This window comes from Hevea brasiliensis, chromosome 11 (genome assembly GCF_030052815.1).
Source record: "Hevea brasiliensis isolate MT/VB/25A 57/8 chromosome 11, ASM3005281v1, whole genome shotgun sequence".
Lineage (NCBI taxonomy): Eukaryota > Viridiplantae > Streptophyta > Magnoliopsida > Malpighiales > Euphorbiaceae > Hevea > Hevea brasiliensis.
This window is the reverse complement of record NC_079503.1, coordinates 96477999-96498757: the sequence shown is the minus strand read 5'-3', so window position 1 is coordinate 96498757 and position 20759 is coordinate 96477999. Positions and strand designations below refer to the sequence as shown.

The 20759-nt window shown below is 31.7% G+C and overlaps 2 protein-coding genes and 1 non-coding gene across 3 annotated transcripts; 2 read left to right on the top strand and 1 right to left on the bottom strand.

The window, feature by feature from the left end:
• Positions 1-225: 225 nt before the first annotated feature.
• LOC110660422 (tobamovirus multiplication protein 1) lies at positions 226-6475 on the bottom strand. The gene is made up of 11 exons (XM_021818758.2): positions 6030-6475; positions 5370-5460; positions 5226-5278; positions 4949-5041; positions 4732-4803; positions 4081-4153; positions 3888-3933; positions 3702-3765; positions 1928-1981; positions 611-688; positions 226-525 (listed from the first exon to the last, which is right to left on the bottom strand). The coding sequence occupies exons 1-11, from the start codon at positions 6186-6188 to the stop codon at positions 433-435; spliced, it is 876 nt and encodes a 291-aa protein (XP_021674450.2). The 5' UTR covers positions 6189-6475; the 3' UTR covers positions 226-432.
• Positions 6476-19123: 12648 nt separating this feature from the next.
• TRNAW-CCA (transfer RNA tryptophan (anticodon CCA)) lies at positions 19124-19195 on the top strand. Its single transcript has one exon. It is a non-coding gene; the product is annotated as a tRNA-Trp (tRNA).
• Positions 19196-19304: 109 nt separating this feature from the next.
• Positions 19305-20759, top strand: LOC110660416 (pentatricopeptide repeat-containing protein At1g61870, mitochondrial). Its single transcript, XM_021818746.2, has one exon. It carries the CDS (start codon positions 19390-19392, stop codon positions 20596-20598), a length of 1209 nt encoding a protein of 402 aa, XP_021674438.2. The 5' UTR covers positions 19305-19389; the 3' UTR covers positions 20599-20759.

Below are 20759 nucleotides of genomic sequence, written 5' to 3'. Positions count from 1 at the left end.
CATCTATGTACTTTTGGTCTCTGGTAGAATAGCTCCAAAGGGGGGAATTTGCAATTTGCAAATTTGTCAACGCAAGCCTGTTCGGGGGTTGAGGTTTGGAAGGAACAAAATACTTTCTGAATGGCAACTACCACAACCTACAGAAAATTTTCTTTCCAGCCAAATTTGAATGAATAAACTGCATACAAGTTATCAAACAACCAATGAAAAAGGCCATATAACCCATTAAGAAATCAACTAAAAAACCTTCCCTTAAGCAAGCTGCAACTAGCTGTGTAATGTACATGCAAAAAGAATTGCCGCTATCTTGAGCCATACCAGAATAGTCTGGATTTGTTTTTCTGGCTCTGACCTGCTCCAATATCACCTACTTCGAACCATGAAAAACCATTTCCTGTGGGGAAAATACAATAGAATAAAGAAACATTGCAGTTAACGAATCGGGTGATATTGCGCTGATACTCTCTTGGGAGGCAACTTCCGGAGGATGTAGAGCACTAGAGCTGAGGGTAGAATCTCAACCAGCTGTAAAATTCAATAGAACGATTAAAATTATGGATCTAATGAAGGAGAATAGTGGAGCTTAATTATATTGACAAGCCAAGAATACCATGTAATAGATCACATTCAAAACTGGATGGTCCAAAACATCAAGTGATGCATCTGAATCAAAAGCAGAAAGAAGAACCTGCAGGTTGAGAATTGAGTTAAAAGCACATCAACAAAACCCATCATATGATGAAAGTGAATTTCACATCATTATTGCCATATGACTGCTCTTTCCACTTAAGCCAAAAGGATAAAATTTAAACGTGACAAGTTTAACTTTTGGGGTCCAAATACAGGATAGTCTAATCTTGTTTGATCTTCTCATCCCAATAGAGCTACATGATATTCTTGAGCAACCAATTGTCACATTAGATTAATCTTATATAAATCTTATATAAATCATGACCAAAATAAGCATAGAACACACTGGTTCTTAGCTCAAGCATCTCTAGAATGCCTCCACTTCTTGCCTATCTTGCTCAGCACAATTCCACCTTACTCTCAGAATATCATCATTACAACCAATTCAAACGTGGCTACGTGTTGCCAACCACTTTATATGAAAATGTCACAGATGCTTATACTCCATCACGTCAACGCAGATAAGTAACCAGCGGTCATCAAAATATGATGTGAGAAGAAAATTTGAAGCAACCTCTTCACAAAAAGTTCTCATAAGAGAAGAATTACATCTCGACATTCCAAACTGCCATGGTCCATGGATAAGCTCATAAAAAGTATTTAGTACCCTCCATGCCATACTCCCCACTGTAACAAAGATGTCTGCTTTGTGAATGCCCAATCTTGATCAACAAGAATTGTTAAGATAACAAGGGTGAATACCTAATTCCCATGCTACTTCAGCTGCACATGTACAGCACATTTACCAAGAATTTTCACAACAATGGGATCACACACGCTGCCTCAAGCTGAAAACTGAGTTCAGAATTTGTAATGATTTTTCAAAGTGAATTACTTCTCAAAGTCTTTAAGTGTTCACATTCATCTTTGATCAAGCAAGGAGAAGATCAGGAAGCTTTAGCATCATATCGTCTGCAGGCTAGTATGTGACTGCATATGTCTGTGCACTGGCTATTAATTGATTTATTCATTCTTTTGCAAATGAAAAATGATTTGCTTGATGTTTTATCTGTATAATTTAATAAAACTAAGGTATATTAGAGAAAATAAATTAGGAATGCGTCAGAAGATAACAATGCTAGATGTCATTTTCCACTGCAATTGACAGCTTGCCTAGTCAGATGGGATGGCATTCAAGAAATAGGTAAAACGAGTAGATCCACAGTTTTGCATTTTTGAGCATATCTAATATATTTTCACAACATTCAACAATGAAAGATTATTGTTTCAAGCTTACCACAAAACATCTTATAAGGAAGCACGTGAAACATATAGCTGTAACTGATCCAACCTGCAACAGAGCAAATGTTAGTTTAAACTCAAATAATGAGTTTTTTTTTCTTATATTTTTTATTATAATGACAAGAAGATTAATTAGTTTTCCCAATTCAAAGTATAGGCGATGACTCTTTAAAGGTTGTGATAGTGTTTCATAATAATGATTTAAATCATACTTGAGCATGTGGGTTCATTGGAATGTGTTAGAACAAAAGAGGGTATCTATTAGGTACATACAAGTATTGAAAGATATGTATGAAGGAGCAACTACTATTGTGCGCACAGTGGGAGGGGACACAAGAGATTTTCCGATCTCAATTGGATTACACCAAGGATTAGCCATAAGCCCTTACCTTTTCACATTAGTTTTAGATGAACTGACGAAACATATACAAGAGAGTATTCCTTGGTGCATAATGTTTGCGGATGATATTGTTCTGATAGATGAGACACAAGAAGGAGTCAATAGGAAGCTAGAACTTTAGAGAAGTACTCTAAAGTCAAAGGGTTTTAAGTTAAGTAGAACGAAGACAGAATACATGCATTGCAAGTTCAGTGAAGGCCAAACTGGTGATAGGGAAGGAGTTAGTTTGAATGGAGTGGTACTGTCCCAAAGTAATCACTTTAAATATCTAGGCTCAGTCCTTCAAGTAGATGGGGGATGTGAGGAGGATGTTAGTCATAGGATTAAAGCCGGATAGTTGAAGTGGAGACGTGCCACGGAAGTTTTATGTGATCGTAAGATTCCCAATAAATTAAAAGGAAATTTTACCGTACAACCATACGACCGGCTATGTTATATGGTAGTGAGTGTTGAGTACTGAAAGAGTCGTATGCATCTAAGATAAGAGTTGCAGAGATGAGAATGTTAAGGTGGATGAGTGGCCATACTAGATTAGATAAAGTCCGTAATGAAAGTATTAGAGAAAAGGTAGGAGTGGTGCCAATTGAAGATAAGTTGAAAGAAGGGAGATTGAGGTAGTTTGGTCATGTGAAGCGTAGACATACGGAGGCTCCAGTTAGACAAGTCGAGCACATTAGGTTAGAGGATAGAAAGAAAAAAAGGGGTAGACCTAAATTGACTTGGAGGAGAGTAGTACAATATGACTTAGAAGCATTACACATTTCTAAGGATTTAACCCAAAATTGTTCAGAGTGGAAAAAGCGAATCCATATAGCCGACCCCAAATTTTTGGGATAAAGGCTTAGTTGAGTTGAGTTGAGTTGAGCATGTGGGTTCATAATCAATTTATATTACCCATGCATGAGCTAATTCAGTTGCACATCAATGATACCAAAAATTTGTACCCTAGAGATCATATACACAATCAAAAGGACAGAATTCACCAGAAACTGCATATGACTTTCAGATTGCCATGGAGACATAGCAAACTTGCAATCATCCAATCATGTGATTTCTACTGCATATCCAGATATTAAGAAGTAATTTGTTGCAAAGTGTGACAGTAAATGATTGCCATCACTTAACATTGTTGATTTTCTGAGAAATACTTCAAACATGCATCCATAACTAACCGGTAAAACTTTTTTTTTAATTAGTGTAACATAGGATCTGTCATTTTCGTACGTCAACATAATAAACACACAGAATTCATCCCCCATGAATTGCTTGCTTTCTACTTTTTTATGCATCTAGCATGAGGTGGAAAGACTAATAATGAGTAATGACTGTAAATGTAATGCCAACAAAGGATAAAGGGAAGGCAATACACCTCATGGAGCTTCTTTCTTCTCCCTTTAGATTCAATAGGGAAGCGTCTCAGCATGAAAAATAACCTGAAAGCATTGTAAATAAAAATTCAGAGGAAGAGGAAAATCTAATTTCTACATGGACAAATATAGCTGAGTCAGCTCCAAATAATATAATTACCATAATCATAATAATAGAGAAGACTCACCTTCCTCCATACAACAAGAAACCCAATGCAGCTATTATTGATACCACTGAAAATAAAAATAACAATAATATAAGTACAAATGTAAAAATAAAAGAAGCAAAACCTATTTTACAAGAACACATACAAAGAGAGCTTCAAAATTCAGAAATCAAAGTCATCAAACTTATCATGGCAGCATATAATAAGGTCTAACCTGCAATAAAGATCTTTCCAATGAATTCAACAACGCTGTTGTCATCTATCCACAGGTATACCCAGATGCAAACCTGTTCAAAACCTCAATTTGGCAAGGCATTTTACAAAAATATCACACAATACAAAGGTCCAGCAGTGCACCTCACAGTGCCAGGTCAACTTTTTATATCAAGAAAGAAATGGATGACCAACTTTACAGCTAAGTTGACAATGAGCCCATTCTGATAGTCCTAAACCTTTACTCTCAACTGCTACACCTATACTCCTCCAGAGCAAGAAGGCTCAGGCAAATAATCATAAGAATTCAAACTAATGTGTGGTTATGAGGAGGAAATCCTCAATATCGAATAGGCTTAGATACAGCATTTGTTGATACACATCAAGATACATATTTGACTGCTAACACAAACCTTGCACAATTTTGAATTGTTTGATTTTTATACCTTAATTCATGTTATAATGTTTCAACATGGGTCCTCAGCATATAAGTTGATAATTCACAAAATGTAAAGGAAACTGATAGAAGCTAGGTCTCCATGGGACTAAATGTGCATGAACATCATGAACCACCAGCGAAAATTGCTAAAGAAGATTCAGTGGTGGCCTTTGTGCAGATATGCAGTAAAACAGATTGAAACATTAGGCATACCTGTATGAAGTAAATTGCACCATTGACTGAAATATAAACAATTCTGAGCTTATCTGTTGGCAAACTTCTTGCCTGAATGTCAAAAATTGAGAAATTTAGAATTTCATAATTTTTTTAAATTTAAAAGAAGAAGAAGAAAAATTCCATGAGCAACTGAGAAAAGCATGCAAGTAAAAGGCCTACTACTCATGAAACACCAACTCCCATAAGTACTTGCCTGGTGATATATCTCTGCCCAAAATAGGACAAGCAGGGTGTAAGTAGAAAAAAAGAGGAGTCCCGGGAGATCCAATAATACCAACGTTAGAAGCTGGATTGCAGGTGCAGTAGCACTATGTTAGTGTAAAAGCCTAAGGCATTCTAGATACTATGTGATGCAGAAAACAACTTTATGCATGAACATTATCAAACAAGTCTTTTTCAAATAAATGAGCCTGAAACCAAGAGTATGTTTAGAGGCAGAACTGATGTTTTTTAAAGCTTCAGCAACAAACCTTGGGATGCAAAATAAATACTTGCTTGTGAAATCCAAACACAATTGCACGCACTGAAAAATATATAATTCCAAAAGAACAAGTTAGCACTACAGTGACAAAGTTATAATGAGAATCAGAGCATCACTGATACCTAAGCATCACCTCCATTCACAATGAAGTTCATAAGGTGGAAAACTTTCTGCGTTGTCCAACCATACTCGGGCACTCTCAACTCAATCCTTATTAATTGAATCTGAATATCAAATAGACAGATACCAAAAACAATCTGAACTTAGTTAACCTATTAGATACAAACCAGAAACATTAGAGCAGAAAATTCCACAAAACAGCATGTGTAAGCAGACAAAACTAGGTAATAACAAGACTATCGAACAGTTTAGTTCACTTGAATTGTACCCAAGGAACTATACCCATGAACTCAAAAGAGTTCAATTTCAATTATTTACCACGGAAACATACAATATCCAGGCATTAGCTGTGTAAAACGGAAAATACTAATACTATTATACAGGTTAAGAGAGAGAAATAAAACTAACCAATTAATTACCTAACATGTTAACCAATTATTAAAGTGAAGCTCTAGGAACTTCTGATATGATAGTTTAAAAAATATATATCAAAAATTTCAATTCCAGGCCAATCAATACTCCTGCCTACTCAATTTGACAGGGGGAAAAAAAAAGAGTATTCAAGGAATTTGAAGGTGAAATATTCTTAGCCAAAAGAAATCACAATAAATCAAGATCCAAAGAATCCACTCCAAAAAATATACAAAATAAAAGAATAGAGAAAGAAAGAGACCAGAGCAACAGAGGAGACAAGGGCATAAGCAGCACAGAGAGCATAGAAGATCCCATCCTGCCACCGAGTCGACTCATTGATCTCATCCCACCAGTTCCCAACCAAACCAACAATTTCCATAGAAGCTAACTGCACTGGCAATCTTGCCATTCTCCCCATCAAAAATTTTCCCCAGAAAGTCCAGGAGAAGTCAAAATCAAAATCAAAATCCTCGCCCCACCAACGCCCCACCACTACCAAGCCCAAAAAATAAAACAGAAAAAAGCAAATGAAAAAGAAAAGCAAAACCAATAAGGAGTGGGAAATTCAAAGCTAAAGAAGGAAAGACAGCAAAGGATTGAGCTTTCGCTTAGCTCCACCAGACGGTCTACGGATTTCAGCACCTAAGCGTCTATCTTAAAGACAGATGATGAGATTTGGTGGTTGTAGTCAGTTGCATTACATATTTACGCCTTCTCTTTCAATTATTAATTTTTATAAGTCCTACTCTCAATTTTTTAATTATTTTTTAATTAAAAGATAAGGATATGATTTCCATTCCCTTTTGGTTTGAACTTTGCTCTTTGGATTTTTTTTTATTGAAAGAAAAATTAAAAAAAATAATGAGGAAATGAAATTAGTTAAGAAAATATTATCTAAAAAAAGTAATTAAAAAGAGACTTATTTTATTAATAATAAAATTATAACTTTATTCTAAAATTTTGAAAAGTAATCATAACGTTTAGAAATATATTTATAAAATGTAAAATTATAATATTACGTTTGGATTTTCTGATTTAAATTTAAAATTTAAAATTTATAAATTTAAAAAAAATTAATAAAAGTGATTAAAAATTATATTTTAATATAAATTTAATATATTTGATTATAATAGGACTAATTTAAATAATTTATCTTAAATTTCAAATTTTTTAATTTATCTCAAATATAAAAAATTTAAATAAATAAAATTTATTTTAATTTAAAATATTTAAATAATTTATTTAATTTAAATTTATAAATCAAATCTCTCAATCTTGATTAGCATAAATAAAAGAAATATATTATAATAAAATAATAAATTAATATTTTTATTTTTATTTAAAAAAAAAATGGGCAAAAAGACGGGTATGGAATTAGACAAGGTTTCAGCATATGATGTGGGCGAAGGGATAGATGCTGTGGGAGATTCCAAACATTACATGTGGGTCCATTAACAGAAGCAGAGAGAAAGAAAGAGAAGTTACTATTTTTAACTGTTTGTGACGCGAAATTTCTCACGGCACGACGTGGCATGGGGCGGTTTGGCGGTGCCTGCCAAAAGTAGAGTAATTTACACCGATGGACAGTAATTTAAAATAATTTATTCTTTAAAACTTTTGTTTTATTAATAAAATAATTTATATTTTTATATTTTATATTTAAATAATAATTTATTTTATATTAAAATATTTATGTAAAATTAATTTTTAGTAGAAATATTATTTTATATTTAAATATTTATATAAAATTAATTTTTAGAAAAAATATTGATACATTATAATTAATGACGAAGTTAAGGATGGATTAAAGAGACATTGGGCTCTGAAATTTTAAAATTTTTAAAAATTTAATAGTATTTTTTTTTAAAAAAATTATTTTTATATTAAATTTTAATGGTGTAAAATCTTTTTTTTTTAAAAAGTTTTTTTTATAAAAAAAAAAAAAATTTTTTTTTTTAAAAAAATAATAATACTAATATAATAATATAAAAAAAAAAAAAAAAAAATTATTATTATTATTGTCTTCTATTTTTTTATTTTTTTTTTTTATTTTTTTATTATAATTTATTTAAAACATTAATTTAATTTTTTAAAATCTTCTCATTTTTATTTTTTTTTTTTTTTTTTTAAAAAAAAAATAATTCTTTAAAAAAATTCTTTCATAATATTAGAATTTAAATCATGTTATTTATTTTATTTAATCTATAATTTTAGTTGAATTGCTTTTCATAATTTTTTTTATTTTATTTAATCTATAATTTTAACTGAATTTGTTTTTTATAATTTTTTTTAAAGACATAGTTTTGAGATAAATTGGACAAATTTTTTAATATTAAGTCATCAATATAGTATAGCTTTAGCAATTCACAATATTAATCATTCATTGTATTTTTGAACTAATAGCAATTCTATTTAATTTTTAGCAAATCAACTGTAACACCCCTATTTGCATAGCCTGGTACATTTTACTATTTCGGTAACTTGTGTCGGTCCGGACAATTAAGGGAAGTAGAACCGTGTCTAAGATATATAGATAAGCCCTGAATGAAAATAAATAGAGATCGTCAGACAGTAAATGAAAAAAATTAAATGAGCCGGGAGTCACATCGATAGGTAACCTTCCAGGGAAGTGACTGCGAGATCAGTCTTAAGTCAAATTTTGAATCGGAAAATGTGACGCTGCGGTCCTTAGGACTATTGTGAACACAGTGGAAAAGAGAAAATCACGAAAAAGAGTTGATAAGCAGGTCAAATAACTAGGTCAGAGATTTGAAAGAAATATCGATTAACTTGCAAACCGGATTGAACCAGCGAGGGGCAATTTGGTCAATTCACCCCTAGAGCTAACTCCTGACTTAACTATCCAATAAAATCAGAGAAACGAAAATTTCGGAATCGAGAATTAAATAAAAGAGAAAAAAAAAAAAAGAAAAGAGAAAAAGTTTTATTGCATCATGTGATGACATCCATAATGATGTCAAAATTAATTTTATTTTCCGACCATATTTGACTAAGTCAATTACACAAAATTAATCATAAAAGACATAAAATTGAAAAAGAAAATTTCATCTTCTTTCCCATTCATTTCGGCAGCCCCTTTCTCCCTTAGCCATCTCCATGTTCAACCTCCATTAAAGCTTGAACTCAAGCTTGTAAACTCCCACTTAACCCTACTTTGCCCCAAAATTATTTTATTAAAGCTTGTTAACTTCACTTGAGGAGGCATTTGAAGAAGAAAAGAAAAGGAAAAAGGGAGTGAAGTGAAGAATTGAAGTTCAAAGTAAAGGTAAGCAATTGAAATTGAAAATTTTGGTTTAATTACTTGTGTTTTAACTCAATTCACCTAGAAATCAACTTAAAAATCAAAAGAAAACTATTATGGGGGATTAATATGGAATTTCGGCCAGCTTATGTGAGGGTTTGAATTGAATGAATTTGGTGCAATTGAATTGCTAATTTAGGTGAATTAAAGGTGTAGACAATGAATATATATTTTGATTTCATTAGATTTTAAAATTGTATAATTAGGGTTCTTGGCATTTTGAAAATTGGGGAAATCGGTCAATTGATGCAATTGACCTTAATTGAGTTGAGAAATGGTCAATTTGGACCATTTGTGGCGTGTGTGAATTGGTAGAATGAGATTTCAATTCGGATTGGTTAGTGTTCATATTCTATGTGAATTGGTAGAATGAGATTTCAATTCGGATTGGTTAGTGTTCATATTCTGGCAGCTTGACCTAGGTCCCTTTTAGGGACCAAAACTGAAAATTTACCAACCCAATTGGTGTGAGGCCAATTGGGGATGAAACCAGACACATAATAGTACATTTTTTTTTAGAAACCATGCCCAGAAAATTACCATAACATAGTGAACAATTAAGTCAAACTAGGGTGTAATGCACTATCATTGTACCAAAATGACCAAATGAATCTGTTTATTTGGCCATAACTTGGGCTATATATGTCCAAATGACCTGATTTTTGTGGCATTGGAAAGGTATGACATAGCACTACAACTTTAATGAAGAATACCAACCCAAATTCTGCCCATAAATTAGTCATTTTTCCACCTAAATTTAATGACCCAAAACTGCCAGAACCAAAGTAGGTGCTCAGAAATCTGGGTTAGACCAATCCGGCCAGCCATGTTCAAATGGCCATATCTTAGACTACAAAACTCCAAATGGAGTGATTCAAAAAGGAAATTAAAGCTAAGACAATAAATAACAACTTTTATAAAGAACATTTAGCCAAATTTCTACAGCAACTTGACCAATGGAACAGTGCAAAATAGGATACCAAAACTGAAAATTTGGAAATACACTTAGGAGACCTAGAAATTGAAAGGGCAACTAAAACCAACAAATTAGGTAACCAAAATATGGTATGTGGGTGTAGTTGAAATTTCCATACCTATTAAGCATAAGATAGTCAACATTTTGACTTGAATAGTAACACCGAAATAAAAATTTCAAAAGACATTAATTTACGCATATTAGGACTAGAATTGAGTATACATGAATTTAATTATTGGATTTATTATGAAATAAGATACTGAAATACTGTAAATTGTGTGTTTCAGCTGAAAAAGACCCGGAAGAGATAAGGAACTGAGTCAAGGCCTAGAGGCGACTCACATCAGATTTGTGCACAATAATTCTTATTTAAGTATTTTATTCTTAAAAATTTGATTTTTATGTTAATTATGAATTGTGTTGTCATTTTATAATTACAAATATGACTTTGGACATTGATCAGATTTCTCACAAATTATTTGAATTAATCGTTTTGAATTGATTTTGTGTTCATACTTAGCATTACAGTACCACATTATTCCTCCTCCATTTATGGGGTTGAGATCAATTATTTTCCTCCCTCTCTGGCTTACTAGTTGAGGTCGAGATCGGATGAGTACTCATTAGCTAACTAGCCACCTCTCTCATTGATTTCGATTAGTGAGGTTATAGATTGCTTTGTCGTGGTGTTCAACGCAACATTGATCAGAAATTTTGTGTCATGGCTTAAGATGTGTATAGCTTGGCAGCACTATGTTATTAAATTATTTGACTAAAATTTTGTTATAATGAGTTGTAAAATTTATGAAAAGAAATTGTGAATTGTTAATAAATGTTTTACATTACGCATTTTACATTTTATTGTGCACCACTAAGTATTTTTATACTCAGCGATAGCTTCTTTTGCTGTCACCAATAGAGGCAAGAAAAAAGCAGCAAAGTGAGCTGCTAAATTGTTGGGGATTATACAGAGACTTTTGTTCGGGTATTTAATTATACCCTTGAAATTATTTGATATAAATAATTTTGGAGTCATATGTATTATTATAACTGAGCAGTTGTATATTTAACTGTAAATGTAATCATATTATCTTTTGGATTTTGATGTCTGTATATTTAACTGTAAATGTAAGTTACTTATTTTGAATGCGTTGTGCATAGCTTATTTTGAAATATTTGAGATAAAAATTTTATTTTGAATTGTGGAGATGGATGGGATTTTTGATGATATGAGTTTTGGTGGTTGATTTGGTAAAGTGTAATATTATTGGAAGTGTTTTTTCTATAGGTAAAATTTTTTATTTTTCTCAATTACTGCCGGTACTCTGTCGAAATTTTTTCAAAATTTGCTGAAAAATAAAATTGATCAAAACTTTCACATAGCTTTTCAACTTCAATTAAATGTTTTTAATTCTTACAAAAAATGATCGCTATTTCTAAAAAGTAAGAAAATTGTTTTAAAAACCCTTGTAGTGTATTTAATGGGTTATCGGTAGACGGAGTCGGTAATTCATTAGGTATACTACGGGATCATGTTATACCTTACAGAGGGGTAAGGTGTGACATCAACTTTTTTTAAAAAATAAAGCGTTTATTTTTATTATTATATTTATTAAATGTTTTTATTTTATAGTTATGAAAATGTTATCATCATTAGTTAATCAATCAATTCAATCAATACCTAAGTAAGTAATTTATTAACAAATCATATATTTTAATTGGGCCCCCTAAACTAAAATTCTGGCTCTATCACTAATTATGATCAAAGTAAATCTCAAAATGAATGACACATGTAAAACACCTGAAATAAATAATACATTTGCCTCTTAATATCACACTCAAAAGTACCCATATGCATGTAAAGAAGGCCCTACACCCTAAGCATTAGTAATTCCGACCCATCGCCTAATCTTAAGTCACAAAGGGCTCAGGCTCAGGCTCGTCACTCAAACTGAATATCGAGTTAAAGTCATAATTAACTTGTGCCGAGCTAAATCTTAATCTTGAAAACCATACCAAGGGAGTCGTTGACTGATATACCTAATAATCAATAAGCAATTAGTTGAATGATACGTATATCCTTTATATAAGAGGTTGAAAGGTACTTGGCCTGAGAGCAAACATGTAAATGCACTCGGATCTTTGTTCGAAGGAGGTTGGAGAGTCCGAATACTTCATGTCACACGTTATCTCTCTGTAAGGCATAACATGATCCCGTAGTATAGTTAATGAATTACCGAACTTTGTTTTCCAATAATCCAATAAATATACTACAAGAGATTTTAAACAAATTTCCATCCATTTTAAAATAGTAGGTGATTTTGAATAATTATTAAAAACCTTTAATTGAAGTTTATGTTATGAAGTCAAATTTTGATTAATTTGATATTTCGAAAATTTTACAGAAATTTCGGCAGAATGTCGGCTATAAATTGAGAAAACTGTTCTTCAAAACCTGTTAAAACATTTCCAATATGTATATAATACCCACAACTCCATTTATGGTCGACACAATCCAAGTCAATCAACACAAATTCAAACAATTTTAATAGCATTTCATTCGATTCAACTTAAATATAAAACTTTGCAATTCCAAAAAAGAGAACAAAATATTAATATTACAATTTTGATTGTACAACTGCTCATCTAGTTGAATAGATACATATGAACAAAAATTTACATCAAAAGAAATGCACGAGGGTATAAAATATTATACCCATAAAAGATCCAAAAATAGATTTCCCCTGCAGCTATAGCAGCTCACTCTGTTGCTTTATCCTTCTTTTTATTTGTGACAGCAAGAAAAAAGCCATCGCTAAGTAATTTACTTAGTGGTGCACAATAATAATTCCTAAAATCATCAAAAATATAATCATTCATTGATAATAGGAATTTAAAAATTTTCACAATCACAGTTCACAAAGTTGATGTCAAGATTTTTAATAACAATTTATCAAAATAAATTGTAAATAATGGTGTTGCCAATTAATATACAACTTAGTTCATGACACATAATTTCACGATCAATGCCGTGTTGTATACCATGATAAAGCAATCTACAACCTCTCTAACCAAAATTAATGAGGGAAGTGGCTAGCTAGCTATATGAGTACTCATCTATCTCAACCTCAACTAGCAAGCCAGAGAGGGAAGAATATAATCAATCTCAACTCTATAGATGGAGGAGGAACATAATAATATTGCTATGCCAAGTGTGATTTCAAAGTCCAATTCAAAACCAAATCATTCAAATATTTTATACAATTCACAAATCATATTTTATTCTAAATTTTTCATTTACAAAGTAGGCAACACACTATTTTTCAAATAAGATTTTCAAAGCCATAACAATCAAAATTATTCACAATATTTATTTCAAGAATTGTCAAGTAGAAACAAACAATTTTAAGTTTGTTGTGCACAAACATTTTATGTTGCTTTGAATTAGTCCACTCTTCCTCTTTCTTTGGAGGGCTCCTTTCCAACTGAAACACATAATTTAAAGTGTTTCAATACCCATCAAATTCATTTCTACTAATTAATCCAACCATTAAATTTTTCATACTTCATTTTACTTATAAGTTTTCCTTAGGATTGAGTGCTTTGTATTTGATAATATTGTGGTTACTATTCACATTACTATTCATGTAAATTTTTGACTTTTTCATAATTAATTGGTATACCATTTCTAAACACATAGTCATACCACATTTTGGATCACAAATTTATTGGCATTGATTGTCAATTACAATTCAAGGCCTATTAGATGAAATTCCAAAATTTCAGATTTGATCACTTATGTTTACTATTCCATTGGACCAATCTACAATGGAAATTTGGCTAAACTTTCTTCATCAAAGTTGTTCCTTAATGTGTCTAGTTTAATTCTCTTTTTTAAATCACTCCATTTGGAATTTTGTAGCTCAAGTTATGATATTTTTACCATAACTGGCCGGATTGGTCATTTTCAGATTTTCTGGGTAAGTTTTTTATTCTGGCAATTTTGGTGACCTAACTTTGGTTAGCAATTTGACTAGGTTATGGTTAGAAATTGGGTTTCTATTCTTAATGAAAGTTGTTTTACTATGTCTAAGCTTTCCAATGGTTTAAAAATCAAGTTATTTGGACCTCTCTACACAATATTATGACTATTTAAACATCTACCGTTCATTCGGTCAATTCTACCCAGAATCATGGCACTAATTTTGGATTCAACTTAATTTTAGACCAACTTATGGTCAGTTTTTTAGCAAGGTTTCTTCAAAAAAAAATGGAGCATTATGACCTTAATTTCATCTCCAATTGGAGCAACATATTTGGAGTTTTGTAGCTCAAGTTATGACATTTTTACTATAACTGGCCAGATTGGTCATTTTCAGATTTTTTAGGTAAGTTTTTGGTTCTGGCAGTTTTGGTGACCTAACTTTGGTTAGCAATTTGACTAGGTTATGGTTAGAAATTGGGTTTCTGTTCTTTATGAAAGTTGTTCTACTATGTCTAAGCTTTCCAATGGTTTAAAAATCAAGTCATTTGGACCTCTCTACACAAAATTATGACTATTTAAACATATACCGTTCATTCGGTCAATTCTACCCAGAATCATGGCACTAATTCCGAATTCAACCTAATTTTAGACCAACTTATGGTCAGTTTTTGGGTATGATTTCTTCAAAAAAAATGTAGCATTATGACCCTAATTTCATCTCCAATTGGAGTAACACATTTGGAGTTTTGTAGCTCAAGTTATGGCATTTTTACCATAACTGGCCGGATTGGTCATTTTCAGATTTTCTGGGTAAGTTTTTGGTTCTGACAATTTTGGTGACCTAACTTTGGTTAGCAATTTGACTAGGTTATGGTTAGAAATTGGGTTTCTATTCTTCATGAAAGTTGTTCTACTATGTCTAAGCTTTCCAATGGTTTAAAAATCAAGTCATTTGGACCTCTCTACACAAAATTATGACTATTTGAACATGTACCGTTCATTCGGTCAATTCTGCCCAGAATCATGGCACTAATTCCGGATTCAACCTAATTTTAGACCAACTTATGGTCAGTTTTTGGGCATGGTTTCTTCAAAAAAATATATAGTATTATGACCCTAATTTCATCTCCAATTGGCTCACACCAATTGGAGCAACACAATTCAACCTATGGCTTGTTAACCTAGCTGGACTCATTAGTCCAGAATTCCACAATTCCATATCCACAACTCAACTCAATTCCAATCATCAATTCACAATTCAAAATACCCTAAATGACCAAAATTGAGCATCATACACATCAATTAGTAAAAAATTTTCAAAATCCCTAATTTCCCCCAATTTCCATAAACCCTAATTTGCCATCTTACTAATCCATGCAATTTCATGAAATTTCTCTTCACTAAACACATATACCACTTCATCTAAGTCTCAATTCACATCCAATTAAACTAAAACACATTAAAACCCTGGATTGCTGGCCGAAATTTCATCTCTCCTCACATCCATAATTTTCACGTTTCTTTACATAATTTCATCAATTTCCACTTATATTCATGCATATACACTTAGTTAAGTAAAGAGGGAACTCACCTCAAAGATGCTCTTCTCAACTTCTATTCTATCACTTTTCTCCCAAATTTCTTGATTTAATTCATCTCTTCTAGGGTCAATTAGGAGTTTTCTATAGTTTATGGTTAGGGTTTATGGTAAGAAATCAAGCTTTGGAAGCTTGAATTGGCTTGTTAATGAAGGAATTTAGAGAGAGATTTTGAGAGAGAGTGGGACGGCCAAACAAGAGGAAGAAGACCCAATTTTCTTTTCTTTTAATGTTTGTCTTTTTATTATATCATTATCCCCAAATTTTCAAAATTTAAAAATTATAAATTTTTATTGTGTCATTGATGATGTCATAAAGCATTTAATTTGAATTTTTTTTCCTTTTTCCTTTCTTCCATTCTCCTCTTCACTTTTTAATTTATTTTTCATAATTTTAATTTCCTACATTTTAACGGACATTTAGGCCAAGAGTCACCTCTAAGGGTGAATTGACCAAATTGCCCCTTATCGGTTTGATCAATTTTTCTAATAGCACTGAGTTACTTCATAAACTCTGATTCAAATATTTGAGCTTGTTCTCTATTCTTTTATGTGGTTTTCATAATACCATTAGCTTCGCAATTATCTTTAGGTCTGGGGTGTCATAAGATTTCACATGAAATTATGGCAGCAACTGAGCTCGCAGTCACTTTCCAGTTCGATCACCTATCGCCTGGACCTCGGCTCATTTAACTGATTATGCTTTATTTTTCTTATTTTCATTTCACTTTCATATAATTTTTATTAATTTTTATTTATGACTTTTCTAGATGGCATAAATATAATTCTAAACATCCTGACTGTCTGGACGGACACTAGTCACCGAAACAATAGAATATATAGACTACTTAGTATGGGGGTGTTACACTTCACCCACTGAGTACATTGAATTTGTAAGTTATGGAAGTGGTTGGATTACGAATATGACTAATCCCCAAGATTAGACACATTGTACTAACGCGCATATTCACCAAAATCATATACTAGGAACCAGAGGGGAACCCAACTCCTAACCCACTAGAATTTCCACCGGTTAGTATTAATAAGTCGTCCAACACACCTATCCTATCCAAATAGGTTGGATAGGCAATGCTCCAACTTGCTAACCAATTAGTTCACATTGGTCTAAATGCATCAGGATCTATCAGTACAAAAGGAACATTTAATTTGACCTTAAGACAAATACTCTTGATCTAGACAACCCGCTTGTGTGAACTTTATATGTGTCTAACTTACATTGGCTCTCAAACTCTATAAATAAGGACTATCTTCCAATAAAAGGATTTAGATTTTAATTTAGCTCATATTCTGTGTCGACATGAGTCCTCTTTAGAGAAAATTAACTAAAGATCAACAATAAAACTAGTAAATTGTGCCACAGTTTATCAATCATCTTCTTTACCCTCAAAACCTTCGATCACGTGTCAATGCCATATGTGCTTACCAAATCTTGAGTTATCAGATACAATTATAAAATTATTATAAAAAACATATCAGTTATTAATAAATGGGTTTCATTATAATCCATAGACTTAATTATAAATTATTTAAAAAAAAAAAAAAAGGTTTTTGAGACAACTTGGAATTGGAGGAAGAAAGTCCAATGGTCAGTTACAGCAGCTGTATCTTCACTTCCAGTGGCTTTTGATATCCCACGAGCAGGGAAGGGGGGGATCGACACGGCTGCCAAACCCATGTGGGTGGGTTGAGATTTTTAAATCTAATATATCATTTGAAAAATATAAATAATAAATTTTATGTAAATAAATAAATAAATAGTATTACATAACAAGTAAATTAATAATCAATAATTAAATATCTATTCTATAATATAAATATTAAAAATCAAGGATTTAAAATATCATATGAAAACTAAAATTAGAAAAACAAGCAATTGTTGAGTTGGTCAACAGAAACATGTATATATATAAAGTACAAATGGACATTGAATTTGAACATTAAGTAAAGGAGATGTATGACTATAGTTAACTTATTTTGAATGGTTTTGCTTTGCCTTTCATAAACTGACTTTTCCATTGCGATCTTGGGTCTCTTGACGCAGCCTGCCAGGCATTCCATGGGCTGATTTTGAGTTGAAATCATTCATTTCCATTTTTCACATTGGGAGGTTGAGGAAGTATACACTTGCCAAATAAGAAATATGCTTTCAGTTATTAAATTAAATTATTAGATGATTTTGATAATTTTAAAATTTTAAATTAATTTTACAATTTAATGTTTTTAAATAAATATTTTAATTTAATTAAAATTATTTAATTTAATTTCAACTTAAATTCATAAATTATTTATAAGTTAACTTATTTTTTTATAATAATTTGTAGATTTATAAGATAAAAAAATAAGTTGAAGAATCTAATTTTTTATTTTGTTACTTATAAATTAATTTATTTAAATATTTAATTATATTATTTTTATTTAATTTTTAAAATTTTATCATAAATTTTATTTAATATATTTTTTAATTATTTTAATAATAATTGTGTTTATAAATTATTTTTTACATTTTAATTATTTATAAATATTTTAATTAAATTTATAATTATTTAAAATTTTAAATACTTATAAATTAATATTTATTAAGCCAGCTGAATGTATTTTGGCCGGGTGGCGTCTTAATCTTTACTCGGTGGTTTGGATCTTAAGTTAGTGAATACACGGCGGGCACAGATAAGCAAATCTCTGAGGGTTTGGACTTCAATTAATCCCTCTCATCGATGACATGGAAGCTTTAGCCTAGCAAATAAATGGATAATGTTCAGCCGAGCAACATCGAAAAGGACATAAAAAAAAAAAAAAGGGTGACAAGTAATTGACCATTCATATTTAAAAGGCAGAATCTGTAATTGAAAAGTATTGATACATAAAAATTCTAAATTTATATCTTTATCATATGAAAAAGATATATTATCTGTTGTAACAGTTAAATTTAAAGAGAGTGACAAGTAAATTATAATTTAATTTATTTTAATTTAAATTTATATTAATGATTAAATTAATTTTACATAAATAATTAATTAAGTAAATATTATAGTCTAACCAATTGTTGAGATTATAAAATTTATATCTAGAAAATATAAAAATAAATAGTAGATATAAATGATTAAATTACTTTTTAGATTAAAATAATTAACTAAGTTAATTTAATTATTTATATTTATTTTTTTATTTTTTATTTTTTTATAAAATTGTATACTAAAAAAATAATATATATATATATATATATTAAATAATTCTATTAATTATAATAATATATTTATTTATTTTTAATTTGCTTGATAAGTGTTTTAAGATATAATTTCTCTTAATTTTTTTAATATTTTAAAATAATGTCTAATAATAAATTATATATTTTTAAAGATAAATCATTTTAAATTTGTGCCAAATTGTGGCGGAGAAGGTGAATTACTGAATGCATACAGTAAAACTACAACAAACAAGTTATTTGTCACTAAGGATCCGTGGCGCAATGGTAGCGCGTCTGACTCCAGATCAGAAGGTTGCGTGTTCGATTCACGTCGGGTTCAATTCCCCTGTCGGATCATTTTTTTTGCTGATTATTATCCTAAACTAGAATCGTCCGCACCTGATAATTACCCCTAAACCTTTTCTTTCCCCCTTCTGTATCTCTTACTTCACTGAAAACCCTAATCACTCCTTCTCTGAAAAAAAAAAAAAAAAAAAACCCAATTTCTATCAAATCGTTTCATTTTTTTCAATAATGGCTCTATTCTCTCGTCTCCGAATTCACCCTCTAATCAGAAACAGGCGCTATTTCTCGACAATCCTCTCTCCAGGTTCCACCACCCCTCTCTCGTCCAAGGAGAAAACCAGAGCCGCGCTTTCTCTTCTAAAATCGGAAGAAAACCCAGAAAAGATCGTTGAAATCTGCCGTGCAGCTTCTCTGACCCCTGAATCTCACTTGGACAGGATAGCCTTCTCCGTCGCCATCTCCAAGCTTTCCAAATCCAATCATTTCTCCTACATCCAGCAGTTTCTCGACGATCTCCGCTCTTCCCGCGCTGACCTTAGGTCCTCCGAACGATTCGCCGGCCACGCCATCGTGCTTTTTGGCCAGGCCAACATGATGGACCACGCTATCCGCACCTTCCAGGAATATCACGCCGATGTTGTTGGTTCTGGTACTGGGTCTGTTAAGGCTCTGAATGCTCTGCTTTTCGCTTGTATTTTGGCTAAGGATTATAGGGAGGTGAAGCGGATTTTTCTCGAGTTCCCTAAGATTTATAGTATTGAGCCGAATTTGGATACTTATAATACGGTTATCAAGGCATTTTGTGAGTCTGGGAGTTCCAGTTCGGGTTATTCGGTTATAGCAGAGATGGATAGGAAGGTGGTGAAGCCAAATGCGACCACTTTTGGGAATTTGCTTGCTGGGTTTTATAAAGAGGAAAAGTTTGAAGATGCAGCTAAAGTATTGGAAATGATGAAGAAACATGGGATTCGACAAGGGGTAAGTACTTATAATATTAGGATCCAGAGTTTGTGTAAGCTAAAGAGATCTGTAGAGGCAAAAGCTTTACTTTATGGGATGTTGTCTAGGAAAATGAAGCCAAATTCTGTTACTTATTGTAATTTGATTCATGGTTTTTGTAACGAAGAGAATTTAGAGGAAGCAAAGAGGCTGTTTAACAGTATGATTAATGGAGGGGGAAAACCAGATGCTGATTGTTATTTCACGCTTATGCACTACTTGTGTCGAGGTGGGGATTTGGATACTGCTTTGAGGATTTGTAAGGAAAGCATTGAGAAGGGATGGGTTCCAAATTTTGGGACTATGAAGTCACTGGTGAACGGGCTTTCTCGTGTTGGGAAGGTGGCAGAGGCAAAGGAGCTTGTTGGGCAAATGAAGGAGAGATTTACGAAGAATGTTAATATGTGGGATGAGATTGAAGCCAGTTTGTCGCAGTAGGGGTGGGGACATTTAAACTTCGTTTTGTTTTGATAAGACCATCAAGGTAAGACTCTGTGAGAATGTCATATTTGCACAATTAAGAGGAAATAAGAATTTTGCATTAACTTAATGAGTTATTGGACGTGTTCATCATTGAATGAAAATGTTGCTGGTTTTCA